The 18,283-nt window shown below is 41.7% G+C and overlaps 1 protein-coding gene across 4 annotated transcripts in view; it reads left to right on the top strand.

The window, feature by feature from the left end:
- MYO1B (myosin IB) overlaps nucleotides 1-4,358 on the top strand; it is a 98,421-nt gene extending 94,063 nt beyond the window's left edge. For all 4 annotated transcript variants that reach the window (XM_075710049.1, XM_075710047.1, XM_075710048.1 and 1 more), the window contains 2 exons: nucleotides 891-1,018; nucleotides 4,235-4,358. In XM_075710049.1, the coding sequence (XP_075566164.1) occupies nucleotides 891-1,018; nucleotides 4,235-4,358 (252 nt within the window). The remainder of the gene's footprint in view (nucleotides 1-890; nucleotides 1,019-4,234) is intronic.
- Nucleotides 4,359-18,283: the final 13,925 nt, after the last annotated feature.

Here is an 18,283-nt window from a genome sequence, read left to right as displayed (position 1 = left end):
ACATGCAGTGATATAAAAATTGTTTATTAATTATCTTGTGGCATTAAACCGTAGTGGTTAGCCTGTAGGTTTAGAAGTTTATTGAACTTTGCCATATCTGCAAAAACTTTGATTTAAAACTACTGAAGTCAAATAAGAACAGTTATTACATTATGAGCGATCATTTACTTGTGCAAATCAGACTTCATATTTCACTGTAGCATCTTCAGGATTGGAGTTCTCCATTTGTAATATGGGCCTTTAATCTGGTTCAGATACCTTGTGGCAGTGTTTTCCCTTTTAGCTGCTCATATAATTCTTCCTGACACACTGGCAGAATATTTCTCTCTTCTTTATGAGATGCCAAGAAATTATGGGGCAGCTAATTTGGTTACTCAGTTCTAAATAACTTATTTCAGTGCTATATTTGCTTCAGTGCACTGTCAGCATTGCTCCACTAAAATCATTAAGCTGGCATTTGTATTCTAGCTTAAATGGATTTGAAGAACATCATATATAGTGTCTTTTCACACCGACTACCTTCATCCCAATACTGGTGTCGGCAATTTGTTCCTGTTCCTTTCTAAAAATACTGTGAACTTGCTGTGGTGTAGCCAGAAGAGGGATACAGAAACACTACGGTTTTGTAGGACAAATGAAGGTGACTCTCCTTTGGGGTCAGGAGGGCGTTTTAACTTTCTCTACAGGTTTATTGTTTATTTGAGAGTGAATTGCATTTTGATCCTATACACTGCACTGCATCCCTATTTAATTTACAAGACTTTTAAAAGACTGTTCTTTCATTGTACTGGGAAGAGAAGACTCCTTGTAAAACCTCCTGCTTGGCTGGCATTTAATTTTTTTCATATTCTAGGTTTTGGTAGTCTTAACTACTTCCCTTTCTGTTTCAGGGTTCAGGAGCAGCTGGTAAAGGAGATTTCCTGCTCAGCAGCGATCACCTTATTGAAATGGCCACTAAACTTTACCGCACTACTCTCAGCCAAACCAAACAGAAGCTCAACATTGAGATATCTGATGAGTATGTTTCTTGTTTGCTTACAAGTGCATTTCCTTCAATGCAACATGCTAAGAAGTCGCGTATCTAATCTTAGAAAAACACAAAACACTGTTGTGTAACTAGTACTTCTTTTCTCTTGAGAGAATACTTGTAAATAAGGATGCAATTTTCCGTGTGTGCTCATTTCTGGTATTCATTTTGGCTCTTACTTCCTTGAAAGTTATTAGAGAAAATGTGCTTTTCTTAAGGTAGTTTCAAATAGGGCTATGAAGCAGAATTGCTGCTGTAGAAATAATTAAGAGATACTACATTTGAGAGAATCAATTTGTGTGTGACTGAAAAGTTCACATACCCCTGTGAGATGTTTATCAATTAGCGTGGGCACCAGGTACCAAGTTCCAGTGAAAACAACCAGAATAGAATGAAAAGCTCCTCCCCAAGCACACGTAATGATGGTGCTAGTAATACAGGCCCATAAAGCTCTACCTTCTTTTTTGTGAAGGTGAAAAATATATTGTTAAAATTCCTGCTGATGGTGTTTGAACCACCTGTTGTTGTTTGGGGTTTTTTGGTTGTTAAAAAGCTTTGTTTGATAAAAAGCTGGCATCTCAAATTAGCATTTCTTTCTGCTTGGTTCAGTTTCATATTTTGGCCTTAAGTAAGGACTGTGCTTGCAGTGTTTATAGCCATGGAATAAAAACGTTTGTGTGTGTGTGAACTCCTAAAGCCTCCTGAGTGAGAGTCCACCACTGTTATACACTCAGTTTGTTGTGGGAGGTGCCCCGTGATTTCAGCAGTGTCGATGTGGTAGTTTTACTCATTTTGAATAAAGACGAAAATTTGGAACCCTGTAACAATAGTGAAATAAAATCCCTGTAGGCAAAAATTGAACCTTTTATGTGGCTGCACAGCACTGCTTGTATTCTAGGGTCATGGTGAGTACTGTTTGTTCAGATTTCAGGGTTTATTTAAAGGCTAATTTTGCTGTTTCGTTGAAAATGACATCTGCCATTTTCCTTTGTTCTGTTACCAGATGCGATTCAATTTCAATCATAGAATCATAGAATCGTTTAGGTTGGAAAAGACCTTTAAGATCATCCAGTCCAACCATTAACCTACACTACCAAGTCCACTCTAAGCCAATCAAGGGTAGACTAGACTAAACCATGTCCCCAAGTGCCACATCTACCCGTTTTTTGAACACTTCCAGGGATGGTGATTCCACCACCTCTCTGGGCAGCCTGTTCCAATGCTTGACCACCCTTTCCGTAAAGAAATTTTTCCTAATTTCCAACCTAAACCTCCCCTGGCGCAGCTTGAGCCCATTGCCTCTCGTCCTATCACTAACTACTTGGGAGAAGAGCCCAACACCCACCTCACTACATCCTCCTTTCAGGTAGTTGTAGAGAGCGATAAGGTCTCCCCTCAGCCTCCTCTTCTCTAGGCTAAACAGCCCCAGTTCCCTCAGCCGCTCCTCATAAGGCCTGTGCTCCAGACCCTTCACCAGCCTTGTTGCCCTTCTCTGAACACGCTCCAGCACCTCAATGTCTTTCTTGTATTGAGGGGCCCAAAACTGGACACAGTATTCCAGGTGCGGCCTCACCAGCGCCGAGTACAGGGGGACAATCACCTCCCTGCTCCTACTGGCCACACTATTCCTGATACAAGCCAGGATGCTGTTGGCCTTCTTGGCCACCTGGGCACACTGCTGGCTCATGTTCAGCCGGCAAAGGGTGTGCGTTTTTAGCCTCTAAAAACAGTGTGGCTGTCCCCCTTAAGAGTCTAGTTTAACGATGGCTACAAAGGAATAAACTACTAAACCAATGTTTAAGCGTGCGTTGCACTAGTCTGGACTGCCTGCCTGCCTTAGGTCTGGAAAACAGTCTGCTTTCTGGGAGTCTTGCATTTTGGGATATGGTTTTGTTTCTTGTCTTGCAGGTTAAAAACATTCAAGTGTGTATTGCTATTGAATTTATCCAGACTAAATAATTTTAAGTCGTTTGCTTCTTTGGTGGTGAAGCAGTACTCTCTACTCTCTGCTAGAGTTTAGATACCAGCACAACTAGGAATTGAGGAGAAAATGTGGCCTTGCTTTTGACTACTGTACACTATTTTTTGGGAAGAGAGCTTATATGAGCAAAAATGCTGTTGATCCAGGGATATGTCTAGTAAGAGACATACCATTTATATATATAATATTGGAGCGATGGTAACAAGAGATGATGGCCGTAAGACCTACTTGCGTCTTCCGGCTGCTTGCATGGCTGGAAGCGCCGAACAAGTTAATCCTTGAGTGTCTTGGGCTGTTCAGCAGGAAAGTGGGACCGAAGGGCAGCTCGGCGCAGCAGAGGCCACTTCCTCCCCTGAGCTCTGCCGTCAGCTTGATTTGTGGTTTCCGGCTGGAGAGCAAATTCTTTGAAGTTTTTGGCCTCTGCTGGAGGACTTTTTAAGGATGCTAAAAGGGAAAATCTGCTGTATTACAAAGGACTTTTTAGGTCAGCAACCGCTGCATGTGAGCCAAAAGGCAGCGCTGCCCTGTTCATTGCCTTTAATCTTGCTATCCAGATCAGTGAGAAGTTTGAGGCTCCTCAGGAGCCTGTTGGGTTTTTAAAGCAATTCTCCACACTCAATGAAATTTCTCTTCCAGTAAAAAGTGAAGAGTCAAATCCAGATTAATTTATCCTGGACCGTAGGAAATACCTAAATTTGGCGATTGCTGGGAAGGAAGTGAATTTTCCCAATTGCTGAGCAAGGGGCTGTAAAGGCTAACTAAGGATTAGAAATATGAGAGCTGCTAAAATACCAGATATACTAAATTAAGCATAAACCAGAAGAGGAGTGCTCCTGATGTTGCTATAGGAGTATTTAGCTTCCTTCCATGAAAACAGAAAAGTCCCTTTGGATGACGGTGAAACAGACAGAAATAAGTCTTTGCTGCATTTCTGGTACATTAGAAATTCTGCTTTAAACTGCCTTCTTTCTAAAGGAATAGCAAACTAACTATTGTACAAGGTCCAGAGTTACAGGCAAAAGGCAATAATTAAAAGAGACTACCTGAAGGAGACTCAAGCCGTACCATAGCCTATGGCTTTTTTTTATTCCCCAACTCTTATTATTAATACAGACCTGAAAATGACATCTTTTGGAATGATGCTCAGAACCAACAGGAAAAGGCTTCTGCTCCTCATGTGGTTTTTTTCCACCTTTAACTAATATGTATCTTATTCCCTCTCCTAGGTTTCTGGTCCAGTTCAGACAAGACAAAGTGTGTGTGAAGTTCATACAAGGCAGCCAGAAAAATGGCAACATCCCAACTTGCAAGCGAAAAAACAATCGGCTTCTTGAAGTGGCTGTCCCTTAACTGCAGCTGGTGACTCTCCCTTTCACGGACTTGTTTCTTTGTAATAGTGCAATTTTAATTGTTTGGTTTTGCTGTTTTTATCCCTTTCTGGAGCTGTTGATAGCTAATAGCTTTAGAAACCATTGGCAAAACATTTGATCAATCGACTTTTTAATCTTTTTGTTCATGCCAGAGTTTTAACCCTCAAAATGCAGATTTTTACCCAATGAGGCATTTTTACCACCTGGCACATATCTGTCATACATGAATCATTCTCTTTGTTTAGCGGTCATATTTTAGTGCAGCGTACCGTAAACTCACATATTAATGATAAATTACTCATATTCCTTAGTCTAGAAATTCCCGCTTAACAGGAACTATACATGGCCTTGATGCTTGATGGCCACTTGTGCCTGGTGTCTTTTTATACCGACCTGTTCTGGTGTTCTGACGGGCTCCTTGCTTGCCACCGCTGGGGAGAGCGGCAGAACGGAGACTGACACACTAACTCCTATAGTTAACACTAGGACCTATGTAACTCGACCTTTTAATCGTCAGTACAGCACAGGAACACCTAATTCTGCAAAACAGAAGGAATATATGATTATATAAGCAGCTATATGCATAATTTTATAGTAAAAAACGCAGAAATTTTGAAACAGGATTGTTAATTAGGTCAGATGTTTTTAATGACTTTATACAGTAGAAATCAGTAAAATTAAAAAAGCTTGTTTCTTTCATAAAAGCTATACAGTTCAAGGCGTATTTTCGGTTCTGCTTTTTTTCTTTTAAATTATCAGTTAAGATTAGAGCCTGAAAAATGCAATAGTATTCATAACACAAGTAAATGCTAGGTATTTAAACAGTTAGTTATCAAGCAAAAGGTTTGAGGCTTTCTTTTAGGTATTGGCATGTACAATGTGCAATAAAACATACATGGCATTTTGTGAAAAATTATTTATAATACATTTTTGTGTGCAAGAGAGAGGATTGGTGCAGACTGCATAGACAATGTAGGGGTTAAAATAGATTTGTGTTGTTAATTTGCAGTTTCTTAGAGTGTACACTACAGTTGTCAATTTGGGAAGAATACTTAGAAATGAAAAATCCTTAATTTGGGGGTCTGTATATAAATTGGTATTACAGTAATAAAACTGTTCTAATTCTGTGCTGTTGGGTACTCCTATGTTATAACCATATTTTTGTACTCCAGACTATTTTATATAACTTGTGTGCCTGGTGTAAATGCGTGCACAGAAAATACAATCAAGAGCTGCATTATAAACTTTCAGTGTAACTGATTGCACTTAATCTTTTATAAGCCAGAAGCAGTAGTTGAAATCCTTAAGAGGAGAGATGCATTTTTAGATAGAAGCAACTGCTCAAGTGAAGGGTTTGTTGGATGTGACTGTTTGATTTGTTGATGCAAGGACAGTTGAGAAAGCATTGTATTTTTGCAGTCTGATATAGGACAGATTAAGACCCTGGGTATCTGATGTGCAGTGTGCAGTGCTGGAAGTCCAAGCATAAATAAAGAAAAGATAAAGAAAAGTTCAGAGTCTCGTTACTCTCCCGGTGGTAAAGTTACATAGTGCTCCTGGCAGCGAAGGCTCCTCTGGGTAGTTCAACATTAACGTTGGCTCTCCGCATTAAAATGGCATTTACTGCAGTTGATGTTCTAGTGCTAATGGTTATCAGTTTGAAAAAAACAGCTGGTTTGGGTTATATCACATTTTGCTTTGGGATTAAAGTCAATGGATTTGCTATGATTTGGATACAAAACAATTGTTTTAACTCGTTGCTTTGACGTTGCTGTTAAAAGTCCATGCACGTGACCTTGAAAGGTGGGAGTAACCAAAAGATACGTTTCCCAAACTATGACGAAAAGTTGCCTCTTCCTTATGATCTTAGTTTGAACCCTTCTTTTAATAACTGAGGCAGGTTAATAGTTTAATAAAATTTAAGTAATTTTACATGTATTGTAATTAGAGATGCTTATGAAGGAAATCTTAGTATCGATTTGTAATGCAAAATTAGGATACTTCAAAGGAATTATTCCATTGCCTTAAGAAGACAGCACCTAATAACATGGCATTTAAAACTCCTAAACCCAGAATTCCTGCTTGGTAAAGATTGGAGGGTTTGTACAACTGTTCACTATCTTGAAAAACTTATAGTAAGAACAACAAGGAGCAAATTTTTAAAATGAATACAAAAGTAAGGAAAACAAACATTTGAAGTCTGATGTAATCCTGTTGTTGCTTGCAGGTAGGAAATGGGAGGGTTTAGATAAAGTACATCTGGATATTTGGTCCATGAAATTAGGGTATTACAGGATAATGTTAGGATATTTGACCCATCCCAGCCAGACCCAGTACACATCTGTTTTATTTTTTTGATCTTTGCAGCAAGTCATGATAGCCATACCTGCGAAAGACTGGAAGAGGGACAAATTCCTCACTTTGATGTCTGTTGTTTCATTTCTTCTGCTCAACCTTTACAATTTTTACCTTGCATGTTAGCTGGTACTTTGTGGTAGTTACCATTTGACACTTAAATATTTCTCAATGTACAGAGCAAGTTTTGTTGAACATGAATTATTTAGATATGCTAGGAGAGTCATGGTATCTTGATGTTTAGATTTAAGTATCTAGGATGTTGAAAATAAAAATGCAAGGTCACCTAGTTTTTTTTTTTTTCTTTTCCTCTTTTTTCTTTTATAAGTGTCTATCAAATGGAGTTGTAAAGAGAAGACTATTCCTCTTATGGTGCTAAACTTAAACATCCTTTTACTTGTAAATTTTAATTTGTCATCTGAAAGCTGGGCAAGGCTCACTAAAAAAAATGAACTTTGTTGAATGATACTTTCCACAATCAAATAAAATTCTCTTCCTAGACCTATACTTTCTCTATATCTGTATCTTCCTTACTGCCAGCAAATCTAAAAAGAGCAGGTGACTGGGTTTTAGGTTAAATATACACAACACTGCTGTGTCACTTGGAGAGAGAAGAAATTTTTATTTTTTTGTATGTGATTCCTTAAGAGGCAGCATGTCTTCCTTAGTGATTCACAGCAACCTTTTCCAGTGCAATTATTCAATGCAAGTCCTTTCCTCGACATTGTTTTCTCTGAAATTTCTGCAAATTCAACTTTCCTAATGTTAGGATTTGGACCAATTCCCTAAGAACAGTATTAATAGCCCCATTAACCAGATTTAAAAAAAAATGGCTTTGAGCCCCAAACCTATCATATTCCACATTTTGTCTTATGATCTTTTTCTCTTTTTATCCTTTTTATCCTGATGTATGTATATTTTTGTTCATCGTACAAATTATGGAAGAAAAACTAAAATGCAAAATCAGAAAAAGCATCTTCAGTTTTAATCCGGGTTTGTTTTCATTGCCAAAATGAGAGCCTTTTTCTAAACAGTTCTGGGAAAAAAATTGAAGAATTAATTCAAAATTTTGACATGAAATGAGATCATTTTCCCCAGTTGGCATAAATTCTTAAGCTTTTAGATCCTTAATCTTGAAGAACAACATATGTTCCATATTCTATAGGAAATGGTCATGGTTATTTTGGAAGATTCCACTGTAGTGTGATGGCAATGGGCAGGAGGGAGATGCACATGTCTATGCTTCTTTGGACATTAGAACTTCCCAACAAACACGCATTTCAAAGACAGAACTGGAAGTGTTTTATTTATAACAATACAGACAAGCTCATATGCATGATGTTTCAGCAGAAGCAAGTGCTGCTCTGCAAACAAACTCTGGCAATGAAGTTGTTTTTGTTTTTTCTTATGCTATTTTAAGTAGTGTATTTAAGTGAATTTTAAGTAATCTTTAGCACCACTAACAGATGAGTTCTGGCTATCCTCCTATCTAGCTTCCATCCTTATTGGAGTATTTTGTAGCTTACACAGACATACGACTGTGAGTGGGGGGGACCATTCTTTACCAATGTTTGTAAAACCCCTCAAAGTGATCAAAATTCTCTGGATACTGCTTTTAATCATGTGGTTTAAAATAATTACGTGTTATGTCACTGTCCCATGACCTTCCAGTTCAATGTAACTACAGGTTGTTGGCACGTAGCACGATCTTGTAGCCATTCCAGCACAGTATTTGCTAATTTGAACTGCAGAGCTGTCTGTCTGAAATTGTGTGACCTGTTAAGTAGTTTCAGAAGACTTAAATTGGGCAGTGGCAACTTCCCTCAAAGAGAACGGCATTCACGTGTCAGTCCCAGTTACAGTGAGACTTTCCATTTTACGACTGCACTGGAGTGTTTCCTCCTACAGGTGTAGGTAAGGGGAGGTTTAGTGTATGGAAAAAAAAACCCCTTCGTTGCCAGAGTTTGTTTGCAGAGCAACACTTGCTTCTGCTGAAACATCATACGTACGAGTGGTCACTCCTTTAAGCACACACTATATATACACTGCATGGAAAAGCCACGTTCTTTCCTGCAGGGTAACACTGGCAGCAGTACTTGCTCATTCAGCAGCACTGAATCTTGCCGTTCTTCTGCGCTTTTGATGTGGAGTATATAGAATGGAGGATTGTGGTGGATTTACAGTTGCTGTTAATTCTTGTAAAAATGTATTTACATAAATTTGGGCAGATTGGTTTGGCCAATCTCAAAAAAATTAACTAGAATGCAAAGAGGAAAAAGCTGCTCCTACGAATTTGTTGTTTTTAAGGAAACACATCGCTAATTCATGTGTGGCTGTATTTGTCTACAGTAAGCTAGGGCTATTTAAAGGATTGGGGCTGTGAGAGGAATATCAACCTTAATCCCAACGGGTTATCAGCTAGAACCAGTTCTGCTCCTGTTCCCTTGCGCACATGAATGAGTTGGGTATTCAGGCTTTAACTTAAAATGAAAGTTAGGAAAGTTTGAGGGCATTGCAGTTCACTTTGATTATAATCAATTGATGAAATAGTGTCCTAAAAGATTTTTAGAAACACATTCCCTCTCTCCTTCATCCTAAACTTTTAAGATGTTGACATCTGATTGTCAACTGGCTAGGCAAAATTTTGAAGTATGAAGCACAAAAGCCTTTTTCATGAATGAAGAGAAAATTTGAAGAATCTGAATATCTCTTCTTAATAAGTCAGCTGATTTCCAGTGCTGCACCCTGCGCTTAACCCAAGGTAAGGATCTCTTTGCTGTATAATATTCCACTATTTATGATATTTAATTATTAGAGAAAAGATAAAAACTAAATATTCCTCTGGCCAGGAAGTCGTCTTCCCTGGAAACATGGCAAAGCACTGGGGATCTGCAGGGAGTTCTCCTGTAGGAGTCCTTGCCCAAGCCCCTGGGATTTTACTGCCCAGTCTCACCTTTACCCTCTGAAAAACATTGAATGCGTTTTTGGCTGTTGTTCTGTGAAAGTGGGAGAAGATTCTTTTTGCCACAATGAATGGTGATTTTTACTGGCCTGGCAATGTCCCTTCTGGACATTACAAATCCTTTCCCCACCAGTATCTTGACGATGGGTGGTCTCAGAGATGCTGGGTGCTGTTTCCCACCCTGGCTCTCATCACGTTCTGATTTCCTCCTGCCCCCATTCCTTCCTGCCTCTGATGTTCTCTGCAGTGATAAAGGGAGGAATATGTCTCCAGGGTAAAGCAGCAATGTATTCTTTTAGGTTATTTTCTTCCATTATCTACCACTGCATCTTGGCACCTCTATTTCAGCTGAACATGCAGGAAATGTTTTATTTCCCTTCTAACCAGGACCTGCTTTTAATGAAAGATCGTTTGTTCCCTTTCGAGTTAACTTGCTAGCTGTATCGGTATCACCAGTGTTTCCCAAAACTCTTGACAAAAAGCAAAACTGAAGCCTGAAACATGAAAAGCTGCTGCTGCTATGCACTCTGTCTCTTCCTGTTAGAAGAGAAATCCACTTGAAGTGATGCGATGAAGTCCCTGCTGGCTTGATTCACTGCACGCAGTCTTCAAGGCTGCTGTACGTGTTTCTTGTAGCCTGAAAAAAGGAATCCATCGGGATATGAAATAGGTAGTTTCTAACCGTGGTGCCAAAAGGAGGGAACTCATTTATATTTGGATGCAAAGGAGCATTAAATAGCTGTGAATGCACTTCTGTGTGATTTTATTTGCCTGTATGCTGCTATAGCTATGGAAAGGGACCTTGGCATAACTTTGACCATGAAAAGTCCAACTGCAGGCATTCAAAGCAATGTTGTCTGATCAAAATCACCATAAGCTATTGATTAACACTTAATTTTTAAAAATAATGTCCAGAAATTGTGGGTAAGCTTGCAGTGGAAGATCCTAAATGTTGATTGCATCCCAAACTTCTAAATATTATATGGAGATCGTGGCCTTGTGATGGCAGTTTCCTGAGTTTTCACGAGCTGTTCTGGGTATAATAGAAAACTTAAAGAATAAAAAATTTCAGCTAGTTCTGATATAGGAAAAAGGCGTTTGTGTTTAAAACAACAGCAAACTCATTGCAACATAAATGTATGATTGTTTTCAGCTCACAGTCAGCCTGTTACTGGCACAGAGATGTTCTTCCTGACCATCCTTTATTCGAACGCTATTATTTAGAAAGCATTGCTGTATTGACATCATTTGATGCCCTGCATGTGCTTGGCTTCTGAGCACCATGTGGTTCTGGGATGTGGGTTTTGATCCTACCTGTGTGGTTTTTTTCCCTTCTGTTGAGGTGGAGATAGGATTTCTCAGAGCAAAACACCCAATGAAACGAACAGAATGGAAGAGGAAGGGGGACTGTGAGCCAGATCCATGCTTCAAGTTTCAGTCACATCTTCAGGCTCTTCTGTACAAAGGTGGTGAGGAAACCCTTTCCAAAGAGAGGAGAGTGTCTTCTCCAGCTGCCAGGCCCTGGGATGCCATGGGTGGGGGCCTGTGTCTTCCTCCAGCCAGGGTGGAGCAAAGCCTGTTGTAGAGTTGATCTATTTTTGTGTTACTGTGCTAATCCTGGTCCGTGGTGTTATTTAGAGGCTTCCCTTGGTGTGGCTTTCTCCTCGCGCTTGGTTTTGCACTGCCACCAGATATTCCCTTCTCTCACATTACCCCAACGTGTCCTACAGCCCCCTTTTGCCTGAGACCTCTCTGCTCACCTCTGCTAGGGCTCAGTCATGCTTGCAGGGGAAGTTCTAGAAACCGGTGGGATGTAAGGGGGAGTGGGAAATCTTTTCTGAAGGGAGACCAAATCAAAAGCAGGGTATGGGTAAGAGGCATCTAGAAAAGGTGCTTGAGCTGCAAGGCATCAGGAGTTTGTCAGTGACTGCTAAACCACAGGCACATACCTCAGGGTTTAGCTGCTTTGCCTCTTCAGTCTTGAAGACCTGGGCTCCAAAACCAGAGTATCGGTCAAAATGGCAGACATCTTACTCGTGCTTCACGGGTAGCTTGTGAGATTCAGCATGTGGCTTTTGGAGTTTGTAGTTGCTTCGTTCAATACCGATGACAATTTTAATTGGTGAGAAATGCATTTGCTAGGACATGGCAGGGCAGCACTGAGGAAGTGTTCTCACTGTGGCGCTTGGAAAGCTGCTTTTGGTGTCCTCAACCAGGGTGTGTGAACGTACATCCTTCAAGGAAATGAAAATGCGCACAGTGTGTGAACGGCTTCGGCCTGGCACGTCCACTGGATGCAATTCCTCATTATCTAAGGCATTTGGCCACTTTGCTCCTTGGAGATAGTGCCTGGTCTCTTGTGGAAGCTTTAGTTCAGCGTTTTGGGGTTTTTTGTTGTTGTTGTTGTTGTTTGTTTTTTCTTTTTTTGGATTGTTGCACTTGCAATGTGACATGTAGGTCACTGTGGCTTTAAGGATATGTCTTTTTCCTTATGAAAAAAATGTAATTTCACACAAAGGGACAAATGTTCTTTTTTTTTTTGAGTGAACTGACTACTAATGGATTTGAAAAGAGTTCTCAGTATTGAAAAAAAAGAAAGAAAATGGATCCTAGCAACTACAAATGAGACCTGTATTTAGAGCTATTTCTTTCCTAAAAATGGCTGGAAAAGTAAAACTTGAGGATTTCAGCATGAGCCGAACCAGCGCGTTTGCTGCCACCGCAGCAGCGTGGTCTGGTCGTTCCTGGCCGTGCCACCCTGACCCTGCGGTGAGCCGGGGCTGCGTGCTAGAAGGGCGGAGAAGTCGCCCCGCGACAGGGAGTCCCTGGGGGGGCGCAGGTCCCTGCATGACCCCATGGGGCTGGATGGGGCAAGAGGACATGGGGAGCTGTGAATTCGGCTCAGGCGTGATGTGAAACCATGCGCTGGGATAGCACTTGTGCTTTCTGCATTCGCAACAGGTTTCAAGGGCTTTGTAAGCTCTCTTAAAAGACACTGGGTGCCAAAATCCCAGGTTTTCTACCTTTAAGAGAGAAAGCCAGCCCCAAATTTTACCAGCTGTTCTTTGAAAACATATAAAGGAGAATAAGAAGCAGATAGAGATCCTGCTGCCATGTCACCAGCTCTTTACAAAACACAGTTCAAGATTTCTCTCTCCCCCTGGGCTGACTTTATTGTTACAAACCAGAATTTGTATGGGATTTGGTTGGGGAGCACTGATAGCAACACAGCATACATCCTAATGAGCACAGCTTTTGGAAGCCACGTGGGGAAGCCAGACGTGCAAGGCAGAAGGTGGCGTGAATGCAGACTACTGTATGATTGCACCACATCCATGTGGATTAGTGGGAGAAATTAAAGATGAATGCAAAATTAATAGCTGTGTGAAACCTTCACCCCCCTCTAGCTGATGATAAAATTCTCATCGGCTCCGTGGAGGCCTGAACCTCTCCTTGTTCTCATGCAGGTTCCTGCACATACACCAAGCAGATCATTACAGAGCTTCCAGCTGGGATCATAATGTCATTTCCTCTGCTATTTGCTTGGATTCCTTTTTCATATCTTCCCATTCCCTCCTCAGCCTTACTGAAGAAGTGCTTTGTGAATTTACAATTTACTTACCAGAGCTCTCTGGTGAAAAGTTTCCCCAGGTTGTCAGAGAAATCCGTCCACCAAATACAGAGCTAGTGCCGACAGCAGGAATGGAGCAAAGCATGCACCTCCTTTTCGGGTCTGTGGATCTGATATGCAGCATGCACGCTTTGGCATGAGTCCTCATGCTGGCCCGCCTCCAGGCCAAGAATCACATCTCCCATCCTTAGGGGACGTGATGTATAAATCACTGCAGCTCAGCGATGCAGGGAATGTGCCACCAGCAATCCCCGGCCGCGTTCCTTCAAAGCAGGCGGTGTCCGCTCTCCCTGTGTGCTTACAGCAAATACAGAGTGCCGGGTGTATTGTCAGGGCCTCTGCGCTTGGCTTCTCGGGCCCATTTTCTACACACAGTCTGACAATGGATGTGAAGATGGAAGGAAGAAAAAGAAGAAATGTGGGGAGGCAGCACAGTGCTGGCATGCTTTGAAAGCCAACTCCTTTGCTCCAGATGTTCTAAATCACATGTGGAGAAGTGTTTGTGGTCAGATGCTGCTTGAAACCGATGGTTGATAGTCTCCTGAGACGGCTCGTGACGAATTGTATAATAAAAATGCTAAAAATAGCATAGTTATTCCCTGGAAAAGCAAAGTTCCCACAATCCAATGAGCTGGGAAAATTGTTGAACTTTCTTTGGACACAACGTGCTCCCTTTTTTTGTGTGTGTTCTTCAACCTTCCATGGGTCTCTGGGCTTTTTTCTTATGACCCTTCCTCCTCCTACCAGCTCCAAGCAACCATGTTTCCAGCCTCCTCAGCCCCAGTAGCAGCTGAACTGACCACTAGCCATTGACGTGAAAAACAGTCTCCCACTCTTCTTCAATCTCATAGTTTGTTCCCCGGTGTCACTGGTTGTCGCGACTTTGTCTTGGTAGGACACTTTTTTTTAAACTGTGGGGAAAGCTAGCTCACAAGACATGTAGTGATAACATCAAGAGATCTTTACCGCAATGGGCCATCCTTGACAGCAGCGGTCCTCTACCGACCATGCCTAACCTACGGCACCATTGATTTCTTTCCAACGTTGTCTGCTTGCGGCTCTGCAAGGCGCAGTACTGCCCACCCTTCCTCAGCGCATGGACAACTGGGTGTTAACCACCCAGGGTTTGGTACTGTGTGTGTCCCCTAGGCAGAAGGGTTGAGGCCAGCGAGCATCCCAGGACTCTCCTCCACAGCAGCACTTGGTGAGGTCAGGTTCCCACCTGAGAACTTCATAGTTCAATGAGTGGAAGTGGGTTTTCTGCTGATGAGAGGAGAAGGTTTGCTATGGTCTGCTTATGCTGCAGTAACAAATTGCAAATCTGGTGGCAGAAATGATAAAAGCTTTGGGTAATGACAAGCTATGGAAATGTTTGGCGTGCCCATAATGAGATCGCATGTGCTTTGCTTGCTGGCAATGGCCCTCATCATTTGACAGATGCTAAATACGTACAAGTGACCTGAATCTATCTACTACTGGAAAAATGTTCCTGTTACAAAACCTACCCTTCTGTGTGCTGGTTTTTGTATTTTTCTGATACTGGAATTAGCTATAGATTATGTCCTATTCCGGCATGAATTGCAGCTCTGCAGTCATGTATACTTATTTAAAATTCTCTTGCCAATAAATTTAGGGGAAGATCTTGGAAACATGAGCTCAACTTAAGCAATGAATTGCGATGATCTTTTTGTGGGTGATGATTTCAACCATTAGTCAGTATAGCGATTTGTTTTATCTGACCATTCATTTTGGAGACTAGTGATACTTAAACTTTCAACAGAGTGAATAATTGAAGTAGTCAGCATTTTAACATATGCGTTTCAGTAAAGTCCCAGTCTTACATGCCAAAGTCTCCTCCAACACTTTTTGCTCAATGGAAAATTCCACACATCCACGAAGCCGGTTACCAAAACCTCTGTCACTCCCCTGCTGTCAGGTAGGTCATCAGCTGATGCCCATTTTTGTGTCCTCCCTGACTGCTCTGGGGCTGTGTGGCTGTGGAGTTTTGCTAGCGAAGCATCTGAGGTGCAGCTGTTCCTTGCCCATGCATAAATCTGAGGCATGCAGCAAATTTAGGGGTAGAGTAAAACCAAAGAAATGGAGCAGGGTGCAATAAAGAACACAAATGTTTTAGAAGTGTTATAGACGAAATCTGAAAAGGCTCCAGTTTCGTAATGAAATCAAGTTTGTGCTGAGCTGTTGGTCTGAAGCTTAGTTCCTGCATGATGTCTTGAGAGTAACATTTGTAATAGATTTAATCTGCTGACAGACTGATGCTCCATCCCAAAACCACCAGCACAGTTGTCTCCATGAATGTTTTCCTGCCAGGCGCTGCTTGAAATAGAGTCTAACAAAAGATAGAAAACTGAAGTTGCTTTTTCTGCCACGAAGATGAAATGAAATACATGATGACGTACACGAGCAACTGTTCTGCTTACCCAGGCTGGCTGCACTCTGCATCCCTGCCCCCAGCGAGCTGCCTGTGCTACCGCCGCTCTCCTGCCCACTGCCATGCTGCTTCCCCGGGCACATCATTCCTCATCCTCCCTTCTTGGACTCGGGAGGTCCACCACCCCTTGGTGGTGCACGGCAGGTGCTTCCTTCACCAGTAGTAGTTTCCTTCTACTCTGACAACAGTGGTTTGAAAACTGGTTGTTTACAAGGCCTTGCTTTTGATATTTCTTCCCCTACTTATAAGAATATGTGTATTTACTTGAAGGCTGTGTGGATTTATTTGAAGGCTGCTAGTAGGTCCAACCCTCCCATGGGTCCTTCTTCCAGCAATTCCCTGGATCCATTGCTAGTAAATAAACACAGCTCTCTGTGTCGGAAAAGATAATTGGCTATGTAATTCACAGAAAGTAAAATTGCTTTCCCTGAGATTTATTCATTAATTATGGTTTGCCCTGGATGCTGCAGTTTGAACCATTTTCTGGACAGGGGAGAAATATGTCAAATAGAGAAGAAGCTATTGTTATAGTAAATGACTGGGTGCATATGTGCATGACTGTATTTTAGGTGTTCCATAAAGGGTATCCTGTTAACAAGCTAATGAACATGCAAATGAGGAGCCAAGGATTATCATTATATTTGGGACAATAATGCATATTTTGGTTTTTTGCTTGTAATTAATGAGAATGTTGTCTGCTGCCTTGGTGTCCCCTGGGTGAGGTTATTTTTTCGCTGTGCTCTGCTAGGAGGATGCAGCAGCAAGCATGCTGTGCAAATCTTGCCTCTCCTTTTTGCAAACTCCCTTGTGTCTCTGCCCGCTGAGCCCTACCTCATACTTGTGGTGGAACTCCAACATCTTACCAGCCTTCAGGCTGGGGATGCCAACATCTGAGTTAAATCTAAAGCCAAGCCTGCTGCAGTAAATGCTCAAGCTGCATATTTAATTAAGGTTTTAATGGAAATGGCACATTTGTCCTTCTCTGGAGAACATACTGATATGACAGTGCTGTGCAGAGTATTATGAAAACAATGATGTTGCCAGTAACACATCCAGTGGGTCAATATGGTAGATGGAGAATAAGCAAAGTGACCATATGGAGAAGGAGGGGTCTGTTATTTCTTAAGGGCTTGTCTGGCGGTGCTCACTTCCCTCGGCTACTGTTTACTTTAAAACCATTTAGTAGGACTTGAGAGCTCTCAGCATCTGGTGGGATCCAGCCCCTTTGTAAATACACTCCTATGAGGGTGCAAGGTGATCTGTGAACCTGTCAGCTACCATGCTGACTCTGACGCTGGTGCTACTGACCTTGTCCCATTATCGGTGTTAAATTAGTTTGCTAAGAGGCATTTAATTAGTTTCCTATTTGTTAGCAGGAATCACTCGTATTTTAAAGCACACTGTGAGCTGTGCTGCCCAGAAATGCTTCTCTAATGCTAGGTAATACACAAGGCAAACAGATTACCAAGGTGTCCTACCATCTGTTCTTTGTGAGGCCACCTACAGATTGCATGGTCCAGGAGAAGGTCCTCTCCTGCAGCCAAGGTGTGCCTCATTTAAGAGGTGAGATCTTCCTAGGCAGGGATGATCAAAAACAACATTTGTACACAGGACCTCTCCCAGTAGAGCTCCTGTGACATTTAGGTGCTACCTGAATGTAATGAACATCTGTCAGCTGAGAGAAAGAAATAACAGCATGTATGCCTTTCAAGGAATCTGTTGGTTGCTGCTGTGGCTGATAATAATGTGAGAAGGAAGGAAAGAGAACACACACCCCACCCATCCTTGTGCAGCTCTTTAACTTCAAAGAGAAACACCTAACAACCATGCTCACCTGTCTTTTTTAGGTGCTTATGTCATGTTGCCACCTATAAGAGAAGTCAACAATAGCCAAAAATGTAATTGGCAGATGCAGGCATCGCTGTCCCACATTTTCATGAGTCTAGAAAATACAGTTATTTCCTTTGCAGTCAAAATCATTGAGAAATCTGTGCATCTGTGAGAGAAAGAATAGCTGTCACCTCATAGCAGAACTCTGGGTTCGTAGATCACAGGGTAACTCAGGTGGGAGAGGACCTCGGAGGTCTCCAGTCCAATGTCCTGCTCCAGGCAGGGTCAGCTCTGAGATCAGACCAGGCTGCTCAGGACTTTGTCTGGTCAGCCTTTGAAAACCTCCAAGGATGGAGGTGGCACAACCTCTCTGGGCAACCTGGGCTCACGTTGCATCCCGCAGTGTGGGTGCCTTCTCGGCTGTTGAAAAGGGGTGTTAAATGGAGTTAAGAAATTTGAATCCCTTATTCAGAGCATGGAAAAGAAGCTCCAGCCATCTACTTTTGTAGTATATTCCCTTTCATTCATTTATGAGATAAAATGAGATTGATTTGGAAGCAGTTTTGGGAGAGGGAATTCAAATGTCTTTCCAGGCCATCAAATATTGTTGAATTTATTATCGTTTCAAGACAGAGTCACGAACTTACCAGAAGCCTGGAGGCCAGGGAAGTTTTAAAC

Source organism: Pelecanus crispus, chromosome 5 (genome assembly GCF_030463565.1).
Source record: "Pelecanus crispus isolate bPelCri1 chromosome 5, bPelCri1.pri, whole genome shotgun sequence".
Lineage (NCBI taxonomy): Eukaryota > Metazoa > Chordata > Aves > Pelecaniformes > Pelecanidae > Pelecanus > Pelecanus crispus.
The sequence above is the reverse complement of the archived record's forward strand: the minus strand, read 5'-3'. Positions and strand labels throughout refer to the sequence as shown.